Source organism: Vulpes vulpes, chromosome 12, assembly GCF_048418805.1.
Source record: "Vulpes vulpes isolate BD-2025 chromosome 12, VulVul3, whole genome shotgun sequence".
NCBI classification, from domain to species: domain Eukaryota; kingdom Metazoa; phylum Chordata; class Mammalia; order Carnivora; family Canidae; genus Vulpes; species Vulpes vulpes.
The window spans coordinates 49763551-49781934 of NC_132791.1; the positions used below are offsets into that span (position 1 = coordinate 49763551).

The window sequence follows — 18384 nt, forward strand, 5'->3', positions numbered from 1 at the left end:
ATCTCTGAACCATCTTGTGCCTCAGCTATTTCATCTGTAAAATGAGTGTAGAAACTTTTGTTATATAACTCCCCAAATCATTGTGAGATCCTTAATGTGAGAAATACTGTACAAATGTAAAAGTACTGTAATTCCCCTTGTCACATGACTTCCCCATGCTCCCCCTTAGAGAAGGCCTCTTGTCAGCTTCTCTAGGGTAAATATGGATTTACTTCGAATCTCATAGGCAAGCACGTTTTGGTTATAAACTCCAGCTAACTTAGGAAAGAGATAAGATTTGAGGGGAAATACAAAGAATACAGGAGTATCTTATGTCATGGTTTCCCTATAGCCTCTTAGGAATCCAGAGGCAGGAACTCTAAGTCTCCTGGAGGGGCCACATGGTCTGGCCTTTACTTCTGTCTTCACTTCCTAGAGTTATAAACACAGGTGTGGTGATCCACAGCTAAGTGGACTACCCATGAGTAGCTTGTATCTGAATTCCAGTCTCAAGCCTCAATTCTGGCGTAGCAAGCATCAGGTACTATGGATCATCTACTATAAGCATGGCTGTGAGAACCCGCCCCCAGGAATGGAAGGAAGATGGCTATGAATATTACAGTTTTAAAATTAGATGTGTGTGTATGCCCGCATGTGTTCAGAGTCGCTATACACAGAGCAGAAAATGTAGGCATTACAAAAGGGCACTCAGGGTAAAGTACATGTATTTGTTTATAAGACTACAAGATACATTCCTAAAAGCAGAATTACTAGGCAGAGGGCATATGCATTTTTAATTTAGGTAATAGTTCCAATTGCCTTTCCAAAAAAGACTGTACCAATTTTTATTCTTATCAAGAATACCTAGTTCTGTGGTGTCATTTTTGGTGTTTTTAGGAATTTTCTCTAAATGGAGGACATTAGTCCTCTTCTGGTTACATGTATTGCAAATATTTTTTCCCCCAACTTTGACTTGGTGCATTTTTGTTAGGAAGAAAATTTTTAAATGGAATAATGAAAAGTTTCTCCACCTTTGATGGAAGGCTTACATTAAGGTTAGAAAGGTATTTTGTACAATGAAATACTAAAGCAATTTGTTTGTGTTTTCCTCAGTATCTTTTGGTTGGTTGGTTGGTTACTGAAATCTTTTTCACTTTAGATTTTTTCAGTGTGTGGTCAAGTAGGGTCCCAGCCGACCCTTCAGTTACCTCTCTAGTTTTGACTAACCCATCTTCCTCCTCTAATGTGAATGCTCCCTTTATTGTATATAAAGCTTCTTTATGTAGATCCCTCTAGTCCTACATCTTGAGGAGCCACCCTCTCCTGCCACTCATTTTTCTTTCAGATTTTTCCTGGATATTCTTATGTTATTGTTATGCCTTTTGTATTTGAACTCTTTGAACTTTAGAAGCAAGCAAAGTAAGATGACTCCAGAGAAAATTGATAGCTATGTAATATTTAATCCTTTTATTCTACAACAGCATCTATTAACCAATGGAGTTACATTTTTAAGTTTTATTCTCACTGATACTATAGTTCCCTTATATTTATTCTCCTTGTAAATGAAATTGATTTTTTCCTAGTATATGTCCTTGCTGGTGGTTGTTTCAGTATCAATTTTGTTTGCAGTCACCTTACTAAATTCTTCTTTTGTTTGGAGTAATTATCTTGGTTGGTTTCCTTTGATTTTTCAGGTATGCAATCGTATCCTTTGCCATCTCTTTCTGTTTTCTCATGCTATCAGCTAGTATTTCCAAATCAGTGTCAAATGATAGCCATGTTCTTATCTTAATAAAAATACTTGGAGTGATTCAATACTAAGATGGCTTGAGTCCATAAGACATCATGTGACTTTTGCTTATTTAGGCTAAACTGAACCCTGGGTAAGTCTCAGGATGCCTAGATGGCTCAGTGGTTGAAAGTCTGCCTTAGGCTTGGGTCCTGATCTTGGGATCCTGAGATGAAGTCCAGCATCAGGCTCCCCGCAGGCAGCCTGCTTCTCCCTCTGCCTGTGTCTCTGATGAATAAATAAATAATCTTTAAAAAAATAAGCAAAGTCTCAGTGCTAGGGCTTACCTCAGAGGTGTGGCGGCAGGACCCTGAGAGTGAGGTTACTGCCTTTACCAAGAGTCAGAGGTGGTCACTGTGCCATGTGGATGTTCTTGTGTGGGCCATCCTTTGACCAACAGCTGAAGGAGGCCAGACCCCCCTTGCATGGCATAAAATGGCATCTAAGTAGAAGTGGAGCCAAGTACCATTAAAAAAATTTTTTTTGTAGTTCCTTTTTTGTTTCTCATTTTGTGCATTTCTCTCTTTCTTAAGTAAGGTTCTTTATTTTTTGTTGGGTTCCCATCACCTCCCTCCTTGACCCAGAACCAGCTCTGGCAGTTAGTTCTATTTGTTCCCCACATTTCTTCATATTTACTGTTGATTAATATATGTTATATACTCAAAACTAAATTTTTTCTCCAAGGCACTCTTTTAGCCATAGACCATAGTTACTACATATGTGGTATTTTTATGAGGATAAATGTGTAGGTATTCTACAAGTAAGAAAGACTAAGTGCTTCTTAGGCCCCAGAAAATTTTGAGAGCACACTTTGTTTTTGATATTTTTTCCTCTAGAATTCTCACTGGAATTATAACCCTTGAAATACCACTTGAATATTTGCTTTTTAAAAAAAAATACAGAAACAAAGATGCTAAGGATAAACTTCCTGCAGCCAGAGTTTCTTGTACTGTTATCTTTAAACATGATTCTCCAAGCACTGGGTTTAGCTATAGAATAATGGGAACCCATGCTTATTCTTTTCCCTTTTGAGGACATGAATTTTCTCAGACGTGAATTAGTTTGGCTCAGGCTATAGATCTTTTTCTGGAGACATGTCATGCATTGTAAGCTCTGGAATTAGAATTTTGGTTCCATTTGATTAGTCTTCCCTTAGGAGCATCAGTAACATACATGTTGTGCGTAAGTTCTGTGGCTTCAGACACAGCCTTCCTTTAAGTGTTTAATTTTCTTCAATGTCATTTTTGTCCTTGAGTCTTTCTATCTGAATTGAGCTCCAGTATCACACAGTGTCTTTTTAGCATCCTTGACTACTTAGAGAAGTCTTTGGTAACTCTTATCATCTGCTCAGCAGCCATTTTTTCTATTAGAATTCTTCTGGAGTTCAGTCTTGCTCTTAACTCTTTTCTTGCAGCAGTTTCTAGTAGGTCTCAGTCTGATTCATGTCTCCTTGCTGAAAGAGAAGCAGAATTTTTACATTTACCATGGGACACTTTGAGGAACTGACCTCAATTCCAGAAACCATGTTTCTGTAAATGCAGGTGACTTGTGCTGTCTTCAGGAACAGTCTTCCAAATGCCTATGGTTTCACACAAAGATATGCCTTTCTATTTGCAAAATAGGAATAATAACAATGCCTACTCTGTAGGATTATTGTTCTAGAACATTTTCTGGTACCTTTGTCCTAGTAAATGCTACCTTTAATCTTCAAAGATGGCATTTGTTTCTCTTTCTTGTTTTCAGTTGTTCTCTTTCTCTGATAGTCAAAGTGAACAAGGTATATTAGCTTTTCTCAAGGAACAAACCAGACTGGGTGGTGATGTGCAGTCTACGGGGTAAGAGATGTAAAGAGATGCTCGAGTACTTCCTACAGGCCCAAAGTTTCTTGAACAGAAATAGTGTAAGTGCCCTCAAAATCAGAAGAGTCTGGAGGCTCTTGAAGACATAGCAGAGCACCCCCACCCCTACAGCCACAGGATCTGCACAGGCAAGTCATGGTAATGCTCAAGAACTGGTGAGGCTATCTTGCTTTAAGCTTAAAATGGATTTGTAGGAGAACCACACACTCTCATATGCCCTACTTAGCCTTGAGCTCCCCCTACCCATCTTTTACCACAATAGGTATTTTATTTTATTTTTTTGGGGGGGGGGTGACTGGGTGGTGGGCACTGAGCGGGGGCACTTGGCGGGATGAGCACTGGGTGTTCTGCTGAATGTTGGCACATTGAACTCCAATAAAAAAAATTAAAAAAAAAAAAAACACAACAGGTACTCTATAATGGAGGAGACTTGCCCAAAGCACTGAGCTATGAGATGGCAGAGGTGAATCAAGGTTTCACTTTTCTATATTCACTGCCTCTCTACATCTCTTGGATAGTTTCATAGTTGTCCCATGAGGCCTGTGTTTTACTCTCCTGGAGCAAGACCTGGGGTAGATTAAGTATTTGTCACCCTTCCTCTGGTTAGTGGCTCTGATGTATGCACTCAGGACATTTAACCATGAGGAAGCTTTGATTCTGGTTCTCACCTGATTAAAATGTCTATTACCAGATAACCTAGTTGGAACCTAGCATTTCCTTGAGTTGAAGGTGGGCAGAAAAACTATACGATGCAAGTAGTCCCAAAGTACTATTTAAATACTTTGTGGTGTAAGATTTTTTTAAAATAAATTAGTAACAGTAATGGCATGATTTTGTTTTGCTCTATAATAACAGCATATGGAGTAATTCCAGTCCCAGGTGTGTCATTGTATATATTTCACGTCAAGAGTGAAGCCAATCATTAGAGATTATGTCCCACACCATCTGGAAACTGACTTTCATAAATTATTTTTTAGGTCTCCCTTGCCAGAATGAAATGAACAGGATTCAGAAGCTGAGCAAGGGGAAAAGCCTGTTGGGTAAGTACAATTTCTTGTCACTTGTTTAAACAACTAATTAAAACATCCACGTCTCTTGTAATATTGAGCCACAGCAATGGTTATTCAATTAGGTATCAGTGTTTTCTGAAAGAAATGTCTCGCTTCATCCCCAGACAGCTGGCCAGACATAATCTGAGGATTGGGCTGCTGGTTGAGAAATGCTGCCTACCCTGTTAACCCAGGACTCATGCGCAGGGCTGCAAGGGCTGGGATCCAGCACCATCTCTACTCCTCCCTTACTTGGTCTGTAAATTCCAGAATTATTCCCCAGATCAAGTTGTCCATTTATTTAAGGAGGAAGATGAACTGTACCCTCTTCTGTGTTTATCAGAGAAGGCTCAAAAGACTTGGGTGTGCTTAAAAGCATTTCTTGATTTCAGTGTGCATACTAATCTGTAGAGGAAAGCATATTTTTCTTCTGTATCTAAATGTTAACTGTGCCAATCTGTGACATGCCAATCTGGGGCAGAGGTAAAGGTTCCAAATGCTGGTTTGTTGAAGTGTTCCCTTGCAGCTGCATGTCCTCTGGCTCCAGCACTTGGGGGGAGGGGCGGGGGCGGGGGAGACGGAAGTCATGGCATTCAGACCAGGCCATTGCAGAGAATGCTAAACCTCTTTTGTTTGCTGAAAGAAGGAGTCTGTGTTGCTTTCCTTGATTTTTAAAAAGAGCTGACAGTGGCAATACAGTAATTCAGAAGTATTCTTGTTAAGCAGTAAGAACCAGGTGCATTCCCTAAGCAGCTTGCTGTTTACTTAAAGAAAATTTCTGCAAATTGTCAAATGTAGGCAGTCTGTGAACCCTGGCAATTTTGGGGTCATCTCAGAGTATCTCAATACTCTTTCTTCCTTCTGCTTTTGAAACTTACTTTTTTCATTGGTTTGCCTCAGACATTCCACTTCTGATAACGCCCCCTGTTCGACTCAAAGAACACAAAAGTTGTTATTTTGACCTGTGTGGACCTAGGTTCTAAAAAGACAAAGGTGTCTTTCTGATGTGAGGCAAATTGGCTGGGTCCTTCCTTCCATAGATCTTTCCAGTGCAAGGGCTTATGCTCACTTATCTGATTTTCCATGTAGGAGGTTATTTGGGATTTAAGTGATGTACCTAAGGTAGTTATGAGTAGAAATCTATTTTTAAAATTTTATTTTCATTGGCAATGGATATCTTTTGACTGAGAATGAATGAGACATTTATAAGGTATGTAGTCTGAGATAAAATGTCTCATCTTCCATTTTCCCCAGCTTATCCGAATAAAATGCCTACTTTTGTCCTACCATGAATCCTACCTAGTTTTAAAGTTTATCACATCTCTCTGATGACTCATAAAATTATCATTGACCTTCTTTCACATTATTTTTTGCATGGGGAAATCTCAAAATGTCTTTTCAGGGACATTTGAATTTAAAAAATAAGCAACAATAATCAGTTATAATTAGTGCCTATTTAGAAAAAAAAAGGCAATTCTATTACATTATAGATTTAGAGCAACACCTGCTTCTTACCAACCTGGAGGCTATTTTTTCCATCTACCAAGTGCTGTTGTTTTCCAACTACAGCACAAGGAGAAGGATCAGTATTTTCCCAGCTTTCTGGTAGTTCTTCTCCTTTGCAGACCTTGATTGAAAATCTGTTCACAAGTCTCTCTGCCTTTTGGTTTTCTTTTCCTTCCTCTTTCTCCCTGAAGACTAGGGGTGCTGTGCACTGGCTGAGATCTTGAGAGTGTGGGCACCACCTCGAATGGTTTTCTGTGATTATCCATTTGATCTCTGACAGCCTGGTCATCTATTCTAAGACTAGTTGCTAGAATCAGCTGGATCTGGGGTTAAATCCAGGTTCAAAATAAATTCCAGAAGCAAGTGGGATTTTACTATTACCTGAAATAAAATGAAGAGTGGTAAGCAAAGGCCTTTGTCTTCACATCACCGTTACTACTCCAATCACACTCAGGAGTATTCTCCCATAGAAAATGAGCACATAATCATGAAACATACACACCCCCTAAGAAAAACCAAAACTGAAAATCAGAGCATTCAAGTGTGAGGATAGAGGTATTCTCAAACCACAGATTTAGTTTACTAACCCCAGACTTACTAAAATATCACCAAAGGATTGACTCTAAAGAAACAATCCCAGAAGGAATTATTTAGATCCATTTGTGGAAAAGAAGACATGCTGCTAAATCTAAATAAAATGTGACCTGCAGAAATATTTTGTAGCAACCAAGAATTAAAATTTCAGACTGTTTGGGGGAGTGAAAATAAAAGTAACACTTTTTTTACCCCAAAAATGTTTGGGGTAAGTTTCTAGTTTATTCAGCAAGAAAAGAAAATGCAGATTAATTTTAAACCTTATCATTAAATTCCCCACAGAGAAGGAAATAGAATATTTGGATTTTAAACTAATAGAAGAAAAAGATGGACTTTAAAAACTTGACCATTTCAACAAAAATAAGGAAAGGAGGAAAAAAGACCAAACACATATCTGTAATCATAATAAATGTAAATGGACTAAAGTCCTATAAGACTCCTTTGTTTTGAATTCTAAAAACAGAGTATCATCTTGTTGAAATGTTCCTTTTTATTTTACCATATTATCGTATGCCCATAATTTTAAAACAAAACAGAACGGCAAGGAGGAATTGTCATATCTTCAATTGTAATCAGACACATTAACATACCTCTTGAAACTTAGCTTAAGTACATAGGAGAAACAAATAACGTGACTCATTAGCATTCACATACATGTATTCCTGTATATAAGCGTGGAATATATAGTCTTTTCAAACACAGTAGAATATTTGCCTTGAATTATGCCACAAAGGAAAACTAAATAATCTCCAAAACCTATCACAGATTAAATTCACTCACTACAACACAAGTAAAAGCTAAAAATGAGATTATTTACCAAAATCCCATACTAGGGGGTGGAATATAATTTTAAAAATTAAATAAAAACATATAGAAGTGAAAGCAACTAAAGTGAAACTTAGCTATAAATGCACTTTAAAAAAATCACTAAATTTTCTAATTAAAAGCCTTTATGGAAATAAAGTAAAGTGAAATTAAGAATAATGTAGAAAACAGTGAAATAGTATTTGAGCCTTTTCTACTGCCAAAGAGTTGTGAATTTAACAACGGGAGTGTAAGTTCACATATGGGACAACGGTTTCGAATTTCAGCATGTTTTAGAATCACTTGGAAGGTTTATTAAAACATAGTTTGCTAGGCCCTGCTTTCAAAAGTTTCTGATTCAATAGATCTGGGGTGGGGCCGACATATTTGCTTTTCTAAGATGTTTCCAGGTAATGGTACACCTGCTGGTCCTGAGACCACACTTTGACAACCACTGCTCTAACCCAACTTACAGAATTATGAAAATGTAGTTGAACAAGTACTGTGAATTACCACACTTGGATCAGGAAGAAACAGAAGACCCAACTGTATGAAAATGCATGAAATCTATTTAAATCAAAATGCTAACCTCACTGGCCCACAACCAAAGAAATAGGCACTATATGCCCAAAATATTTTAATGAGTGAGTCCTTCAGAGAAGAAATCTTATTCAAAATGTCTGTAGTAGGCAAAGAATAATACCAGAATCATTTCATGCATTAGTCACCTTGTTACAAAAATAGAAGAAATAAAACTACATGCCTGTATCATCTAGTAAATCACCTAGGAACAGTCATCCAAGAGGATCAGCATATTCAGTCAGTAGTATTTATTCCAGAATAGCAACAAATCAATTATTATTAAGGAAATTGTTGGGATATTTTTGATTAGTGGTTCAAAAGAAAGCTCAGGACCAGATGGCTTCACTGGTGAATTTCACTTCCCCCAACACTGGTGAATTTTACCAGACATTTAAAGAATTATCACTACCACACCTTCTCAAACTCTTCTGAAAAAAAAAAAATCAAAGAAAAGGAAACACTCTCAAACTTGTTTTCAAGGCTAGGATTACCCTGATAGCAAAACCAGAAAGGACATTATAAAAAAAACTATAGGCCAGTCTCTATAGGTGCAAAAATTCCCCAATAAAATACTAGTAAACCAAATTCAGGAGTACATTAAAAGAATTGCTTACCATGATCAAATGGGATTTAAGCCTGGGACGCAAAATACATCACATTACTACAATGTGGTATCTAAATAAATGCAGAAATATGTTTGACAAAATTCAGCATCTATTTATGATTTTTAAAAACTCAACACGGGCACCTGGGTGGCTCAGTGGTTGAGCATCTGCCTTTGACCCAGGGCATGATCCTGGGGTTCTGGGATCAAGTCCTTCATTGGGCTCCCCCCCAGGGAGCCTGCTTATCCCTCTGCCTATGTCTCTGCCTCTGTGTCTCTCATGAATAAATAAAGTACTAAAAAATTAAAACTCAACATAAATTAGGTATAAAAGGAACAAACCTCAATATAGTAAACGCCACACACAACAACTAACATCCTACTCAACGGTGAAAGGTTGAAAGCTTTTCCTCCAAGATCAAGAACAAGACAAAGGTGCCCACTCTTAACACTCCCATTCAGTATAGTACTGTCAGCCCTAGCGAGGACAGTCAGGCAAGGAAAAGAAACAAAAGGCATCCAAGTTAAAATGAAAAAGATTTTCTTTGAGATGATATGTTTTAACCAAGGAAGTGAAAGATCTATATATTAAAAACTATATGACACTGATGAAAGAAATCGAAGACCACACAAATAAATTGAAAGGAATCCCATGTTCATGGATTGGAAGCATTCCAAAAATACACAACCACAGAAGACCCCAAATAGCCAAAGCAATCCTGAGAAAGAAGAACAAAGTAGGAGACATCACACTTCCTGATTTTAAAGTTATAGTCATCAAAAGGGCATGGTAGCATAAAAACAGAAAGATCAAAGGAACAGAATCAAAAGCCCCAAAATAAATTCATGTATGTAAGGTCAACTAAAATTTGGGAGCCAAGAATTCTCACTAGAGAAAAGACAGTCACTTAAATAAATGGCTCCGGGGAAATCAAATATTCACATGTAAAAAATTGAAACTAGATGTCTATCTTATAAACTCACAAAAATTAACTGGAAATGGATCAAAGACTTAAATGTAAAGGAAACCATAAAACTCTTAGAAGAAAACATAGAAAAAAATCTCCTTGACATGGGTTTTGGCAATGATTTTTTGGATGTGTCACCTGAAGCACAAGCAACAAAAAATTTAAGAAGCTTTTGCACAGCAAAATTATCTACAAAATGAAAAGAATACCTACAGAGAAAAAATATATTTTCAAACCACATATCTGATAAGGGATTAATATCCAAACTGTATAAAGAACTCACCCAATTCAACAACAACAAAAATCTGATTTAAAGATGGGTAGAATATCTGAATAGACTTTTTTTTAAGATTCATTTATTTATTTGAGAGAGTGGGAGGAGAGGCAGAGGGAGAGAATCTTCAAGCAGACTCCCTGCTGAGCACAGAACCTGGTGTGGACTTGATCTCACCACTCATAATATCATGACCTGAGGTGAAACCAAGAGTTGGATACTTAACCAACTGAGCCACCCAGGCACTCCAGAATAGACACTATTCTAAAGAAAACATACTGATGGCCAACAAGTACATCAAAAGATGCTCTACATCTTTAATCATTAGGAAAATGCAAATCAAAACCACAATGAGATACCACTGTGCAGCTGTTACAGTGGTGGTCATCAAAACAACAATAGACAACATATGTTGGTGAGATCACAGAGAAAAGGGAAGCCTTGTGTACTGCTGATGGGAATGCAAACTGGTGCAGCCAGTACGGAAAGCATTATGGAGGTTCTTTAAAAAATGTAAAATAAGTCAATAGGAGAAGGACAAACATTATATGGTCTCATTCATTTGGGGAATATAAAAAACAGCGAAAGGGAATAAAGGGGAAAGGAGAAAAAATGAGTGGGAAATATCAGAAAGGGAGACAGAAAATGAGAGACTCCTAACTCTGGGAAACGAACAAGGGGTGGTAGAAAGGGAGGTGGGCGGGGGTGGGGGTGACAGGCACGGAGGGGGGCACTTGATGGGATGAGCACTGGGTGTTATGCTATATGTTGGCAAGCTGAACTCCAACTAAAAAAATATGTAAAAAAATAAAAAAATAAAAAAAAAATAAAAAATGTAAAATAGAACTACCATATAATGCAGCAATTCCACTTCTCAGAATATATCCCATGGAAATAACATTAAATCAAAGAGATATCTGTACCCCATGTTCATGGGAACATTATTTACAATAGCCAAGATATGGAAACAACTTAGGTGTCCATCAACAGATCAATAATTGTGTGTGTGTGTGTGCAATAGAATATTAATGTGATGAGTCCTGGGTGTTATAAGCAACTGATAAATTATTGAACACTACATAGGAAACTAATGATGTACTATCAGTTGGCTAATTGAATTTAAAGAAAAAGAATACTATACACCATAAAACATGAAGTCTTACCAATTATGACAATGTGGAATGACTTTGAGAATAAGATGCTAAGTGAAAAAAAAAAAAAAAAGATGCTAAGTGAAATAAGTCAGATAGCATATGACCTCACCTATATGGGGAATCTGAAACAACTCCTCATAGGAAAAGACATCAGACTGGTTTACCATAGAGAGGGGGAATTGGACAAATGTGGTCAAAAGGTACAAACTTTCAGTTACAAGACAAATAAGTACTAGGAATTTAATGTACAGCATGAGGAGTATAGTCAACAATGCTGTATGGTCCATATCAAAGTTGTTGATAGTAAATCCTAAGCATTCTCATCACGAAGGAAAAACAGTTTTTAAATCTGAGACGATGGATGTTAATTAAACTTACTACGATAATCATTTCACAGCATAAATAAGTCCAATTTGGCTGTACACGTGATATTCCACAGTGCTACGTATCCATTCTATCTCCATAAAACTGGGAAAACATTAAGAAGTTATTAATAAGAGTAGTACCCATTCATATTATAAAGGGAGCAATAAGAACTCATCAAAGAAAGGATCCTGTCAGACCTTGGGCAAATCCAGGACCCTGGAAATCTGGACTAAGTAATAACCAACCACTCCATTTCCCCTCCTAGCTCTGCAGGATGTGTTAGCCCTCTTCCCTCTCATGGAGGGCATTAACCCTGAGTATCAGTGCACATCTGACTCAAATTGGACTTTCTGTTCCCTCAGGAGCATTCATACCTCGGTGTAATGAGGAGGGCTACTACAAAGCCACGCAATGCCATGGCAGCACAGGGCAGTGCTGGTGTGTGGATAAATATGGCAACGAGCTGGCTGGCTCCAGGAAACAGGGCACCGTGAGTTGTGGTGAGTAAGTACTTTGGCATCAGCCCTATGATGACCTTTGTTGACTTGCAGGTCTTTATGGTATAAAGATCAGGGCAGAAGAATTTTCGAGAGGTATCTGTGGTCTACAGTAAACACGTTTACAGTGGAAACACAATACCCCCGAAGTCACAGGAGATTATGCACAGCAAGCTTTCTGAGGAGCAGGAACTCACCACAACCAGTGGATTGGATCAGTTTTTGTTTTTGTTTTTTTTGACAGAGCATGACTTTGATAGCCCCTCCCCAACCCCCTGCTCAAGGTTCTACCCAGGAAGGTAGCAGCATCTCAAGAATTCAGGGGCTCTCAGAGCTCATGGTCCATGCCATGTAGACTAACCCCATCTAGGCAGAGATGCTCCAATATTCAGAGAGTAAATTGCATGGTTTCTCCCTACAGTTAAGTCACATGAAAAGGAACCACTCCTACGGTCAGGAGGTATAAGCAGCAACTAACCTCCCATCTTTTCTTTCTTCTTCTTTCAGAAGAGGAACAGGAGACCTCAGGGGATTTCGGCAGTGGCGGCTCCGTGGTCCTGCTGGATGATCTAGATGATGAACGGGAGCTGGGACCAAAGGACAAGTTGGGGAAGCTGAGGGTGCACACCCGAGCAGTGACAGAGGATGATGAGGATGAGGACGACGACAAAGAGGATGAGGTTGGCTACATATGGTAGTCCCCACAAGGAAGAGGACACGAGGTTGGCACAGAATTCCAAGTCACTTCCTACTCCTGCATTTGTATCTAAGACTCCACAGCACCAAGGCCTCTTCTCCATTGTTGCTCTCTGTACCTGACCCGAGGTTTGGAAGACCACTCCTTGTCCCCAGAGCATTCTGGTTATGCATACAGTTGTGTGGGAAGAAGGGTGTTGTGTTTTGTGTTTTAGACAGGGGACTGGCTGGCTGAATTAGAGCCTCCTTCCCTCCCGTGAGATTTTTGCTAACGAGCATGTGATGTATGTGGGATTCTGACAGTGCAGGGAGCCCCCACCTTGTAAACGTCGAAGATGCTTTTTGATTACCCACACCAATGGTTATTCCAGCATGGTTCCCGGCCTTACGGTGTCTAAGTGCTTTTCTTGTGTCCTGTAGATGTCGTGGAAAACACACCACACTGTACTTTCTAACCCCCCACCCCAGTCCCCACCACCCCTCGTGTTAACAATTAAAAGTTAAAGTTTTTCATATCACTATATCTGGCTTCCTATGAACAACAGCCTTAATTCAGTCAAGAGTTCCTTTGGGGAATTGAGTTTATTAAAAATGGTGTCCGGATGCTTCTCTGTATTTGCATAAATATGTATGTACGTACAGAGTAGACTGTATATGTGTACAAGGCACACACACACCTCTCAGAAAAAGTGTTTCAGTATCTTCTAAAAACTCATTTGAAAAACTATTATAAATTTTTCAGCTTGTCCAGACCTGGATCACAATTTCTGGAATAAGAAATTTGTATCAAAGTCCTTTATTGCATAACAGAACCTGCAGCCTGAGGAGATTCCTTTCCCTATGCATTAGGAGAGTTACTGGAAGCCCTTTGATTTGGATAAGCCTCTGTCCCTGAAATCACTTTTCCTGCAGAAGCCATGAGACTCCCATATGGGCAACTTCACAAGCCATCTCGTTCATCTCAGCTCAAAGGCCCCCACCCCCACCCTGGGGGCCATAGCAATCCTGTCTGCCACAGGTTCTCCCCTTCCCCACCTACACAAGGGCTTTTCCCAAGGCATATATAATCCCCTGCCCTCTGAGAAGACAACACCACAGTGTTCCTTAGCACAGGAAAATTCAGGATTCTTAACCTTGTGATTTGCTTTTGCCCCATTGCTATCCACCAATCATAACAAGGGCACGTAAGCTATACAGATTTTAGACCACTTCATTTCTAAAGAAAAAAAATCCCAGATGAAGGCCAAAAAGAACTTCATCATAGCACACAGAAGCTAGGATTGGATTTTTAAGAGCTATCTATCTCCCCAACTCCTCCCCCCCACCCCGCCAATCGCTGCACCTGCACAAGTGTAGAGATACTAATGAAGAAAGCCATCCACCAGTGTTTCTTTACCCTAATTGAGCTCATAATTCCAGTCTGTCTCCAAATTTGGTAGGGTCATCATCACTATCATTTCAAGGATTTCTGTCCCCATCAAGCTGGCTCAGATCTAAGTACCAAAGAATAATCTTCAAAGTGGCCCCATTTGGTTCAGTTCTTCAGACCCTTAGGTTCCTGCCCTAGCTGGTTTCCAAATACCTGGCTACCCTAGTCAGCACCCCCCTCAGTGAGGCTCTCTGGCCCACATTTGTTTATCTTCCTTTCCTCATGAGCTCCAGCCCATCCACCAGGCAAAAAATATACTCAGCCAAACCATGGTCACCATGGCAGCTGACCAATCCCTCCCCCACCTCAAATTGACCAATTCTTTGTACTTTACCAACCTGCCTCAAACCAGCATTTTCCAATCCTAGCATTGGCCAAGGTGGCATCATTCCTAGAGTTAATCTCAGATGAGAAATGAACATACATGGTATAATAAACTTCTTTGGCCTGATAGACATGGGTACCGCCAGGCCCTAGGTATAGAGAGAACAGGGGCGATCTCTGTACTGGGATGTCAACTTCATCACCTCTGTTTCTATTTTTTTCCCCCCTCACTTGAACAAAACACTGAGATAGTAATTGAAAAACAGGTGCTTAATTGCAGCTAAATCATAATAGAGTATATAAGAGAATCCAGGCATATTAAAAAATTTCAGTTTAGACCATCAAAGACAGCCATCGTTACTGTCTCCTCTGAGCTTGGAAATGCACACAAGAGAACAAATTAAAATCGACAAATTGATTTCACTTAGAAAAACTTGTAGGAACAGAGAACCACTGATTTTAATTTGCCTAATTATCTTATGACAAGTGTCAAATTAAGATGACACTTAAAGATTCTTAGCATTAACTTAATGATGGAGAAGAGTGGGCTCAACAGTCAGATCCCAGTAAGGTAACGAGATGCTCGTTTTTAAAGATATTCCAAGAAGATATTTTGATTCATTAAAATATTAAATGAAAAGCCCTCCTAAGACTGGAACCCCAAATCAACAGAGCAACACTAACACCACTTTTCATGCCTCACTTGGCGTGACAGCGTTAGCTTTTTAAAGGGCTTTACTACTTTTCCAAAGTACTAAAGATTCAATTTTCTAGTTACCCTAACCTTAGAAGTAGAATCTGTGATTCCCTCTTTTTTGGGCAGGAGTCCTTTTGCTAGCAACTAAGTATGCATAAAAATCTTGAATAAACAAAAATACTGTGATAATGCATTCCCTTTTTTGAGACAGGGATTGAACTGAATCCTTGCTTACTCACTTTTTGGAAACTCTCTAGTAAATAGCTTTATTCTTATTCCACAAACAGTTCTTTTATTTAGTACTGTTTCCTCAGCATCCACCTTAAATCTCATAATTTTCTTCCACCCTGGTTAGCTATCTGGGATATTAATATATTTTGTTTCCACAGATATTCAAGGCATGGGTAATACCTTACTGCTCAATCTGAGATTTTATTATCAATTCCCCCTTCTTTATGCCCGTGGCCCCACACCCAGCAGTGAACAACTATGTATCTGTCCAGGTCTGCCCCTTACTTTTCCCCAGAATGCCATTCACATTTGGGTTTTGTTTTTTCACCTTGACCACATTGTACAGTAACATCTAAGAGCCCTTTCTACAGTGGGTGGTTTTGGTCTTTTTATACCTTTTTCTCAAAGTCACTGATGTTTGTCCCTGTTTAATGTGTAGCATTGTAATGAGAGCCCACCAAATCCTGAGTGTCATTTTGTTGTCCCTATGGTAGGTGAAATAGTGATGTAGAAAAATCTAGTAAATTCTGAATGCTTTTCCACGTAGACTTATCTGGAATGTGAACACGACTCTTTGGTTAATAGTAAATGCTTAACTGTAGTCCTTGAGTAGGTGCATTTCTGTCTGTCTCAATAAATTTTGATTTGTCTGCAACATCTAAGTGTTTTTATTTTCTTAGGTTCCATGTCATCTCACCAAGCATGTCTATACTCAGTCTGTGGAAAACAAACAACATGGATAGACAAGGAGGACGGCCAATGCAGATGCCCCTCCTCCAGGGCTCCCGTATGTGGCAGAGGAGGTGGACCTGCTGGAGGTCCAGCCTGTCCAGGCCCATCTCAGGACACTCAGTGCCCAAACAGTCTAAAACCATATCACCTAACCCCAATGTTTGCTGCGTTCACCTCCTTTAGGCTTCCACTTTGTCACTTAGTTTTTACCTCTCAGATTTCAGTGTTGTCGTCCTGTTCACAACTTTTAAGCTTTTCCAGTTCTGCTTATTCTTTCACACCCATTAGTTATTCTCCAATTCAAGGAAGGAAGGAAGGGGAAAACAAAGAAGAAAGAAAGAGAGAGAGAGAAAGAAGAAAAGGGTGGGGGGAGAAAGCACGAACTTCTCCTTTACAGGGGATTCTGAGTTCTCCTCAGTTCATGGATTAACACACCAGAGGCTTGTCAAACATCAGAAAGCACCCAAATTGGAATGGGAATTATTTCCTTTCCAGCTTTATCCACATTCGGGCCAGTGTGCCTATGACTTAATTATACCCTGAGTGAGTAATTTCACCAAAAACTAAGGTAGATACTATCTTATGAATAATTCCATTCCTTTACCCCCCAGAGTAGATTTTACAGACAATTTGTAGATTGACAGTTCAGGGAAAGGTGCTTCGTAAGTCCACAAAATAAGTAATGTCAAGAGAACAATGACCAGTATGAAGCCTCCAGGGTAGTTATAGGGTACATTAAAGAAAAGTAGGCATTTGTGGACACTTTCCAAATTCATCTCAAATCAGCACAGTTGTGTAGGTCCAATATCACATTTCTACTCCAGTTATAACTTCACAGATGCCACAGTGGTTCATTTAGAGGTCAGGACCAAACAAAGGACACCTGGAAGCCAGCGTCCCAGCTTTGGTAATACAGTGTAAGCAAAAAGGTCATAGCACCTTCTCACAATGCTTACTCATTTATAAGATTTTTTTTTTTTCACTTATGAGATTTACTTGGGCAAATTGATTCAAGGAAAGAGGAATATTTTTAAATTTATTCACTTTGCAAAGCTTTATATATTTATTAGCAGATTTATAGATTTATAAATGAATATATGTTGGACTGATGAATGCCATGATGGGCAGGCACCACATCAGTTCTAGGAATGTAAATGTGAATAAAACCTGGTTGCTTCTATGTAAAGTTACCTCCTTGGTAACTTCTGTGGCACACTTGTCTTTGACTTTACCTGCTTTCTCTAGACAATATCATGTATACCACTGATTTCAACCATCTCTTCTCCTCTGAGAAGCCCACAATCTATAGCTTGAGTATACATTTTGACTCTCACTCCATTCTGAGGCATCACCTGCTATTTACATAATTCTACCTGAATTTCCCACTGATAAGTCAATTTCAAACCTTAAAAAATGAAAATGATAAAATGAAACCTAGTATGAATATGCCTATGGCAGCAGGAGTCAGCATGGCTATTCTGAAAAACATGAGCCATAAAGGAAAGGATTGATAAATTTTTTCCATCACAATTATTAACATCATAAACAAACTGAAAAGATAAACAAGACACCAAAGAAGATATTGATGACATAAAACAGATGAAGGATTAGGATATAAAATTTTCTAAACTCCTAAATCTGTAAGAGAAAGACAGCCCCACCGACTAATGGGGAAAAGATAAAAAAAACCCAGCAATTCACAGAAGACAGACAAATGGCAAGGAAACCATACCCAGGCTCACTGATGATCAGACAAACACAAATTAAAACAAGGATCTACCATTTTTCACTCAAAAAAAAAAAAAAAACCATGTCAAGTGTTGACGAGAATGTGGTATAAAGAACACTTGCACACTGTACAGCTAGAGCACCCACATGGAGGGCAGTTTGGCAACAGCTATCAAAGTAAGAATGTATACTGTGGGGCCCAGAAATTCTACTTCTCAGTAACTACTACTAGAGTGGGGGATCACATGATTTACAAAGAACATTTAAGAGTATATCCACTGCAACAACATTGATAGAACAGGAAAACCAGGATAAAACTAAACATCCATCACTGGTCATGCTGGGTGACTACTCTGGAATACTATACAATAGCCAAAAAGAATGATATAACTTCATACGCACTAAATTAGCAAAACTTCTACATTATCAGTTGTGTGAAGAAAAGAATTAGGTGTATATAAAATACAGAATATGTTAGGTATCGAAAAGGCAATATGGGAAGTATGGAGAAGTACTGTGCAA

The 18384-nt window shown here is 38.9% G+C and overlaps 1 protein-coding gene across 1 annotated transcript in view; it reads left to right on the top strand.

Moving 5' to 3' along the window:
- Nucleotides 1-16057, top strand: part of SPOCK1 (SPARC (osteonectin), cwcv and kazal like domains proteoglycan 1) — a 490834-nt gene extending 474777 nt beyond the window's left edge. Inside the window, exons 9-11 of the mRNA XM_072728537.1 lie at nucleotides 4605-4667; nucleotides 11891-12028; nucleotides 12533-16057. Of these exons, the coding sequence (XP_072584638.1) occupies nucleotides 4605-4667; nucleotides 11891-12028; nucleotides 12533-12723 (392 nt within the window). The 3' untranslated portion in view covers nucleotides 12724-16057. The remainder of the gene's footprint in view (nucleotides 1-4604; nucleotides 4668-11890; nucleotides 12029-12532) is intronic.
- Nucleotides 16058-18384: the final 2327 nt, after the last annotated feature.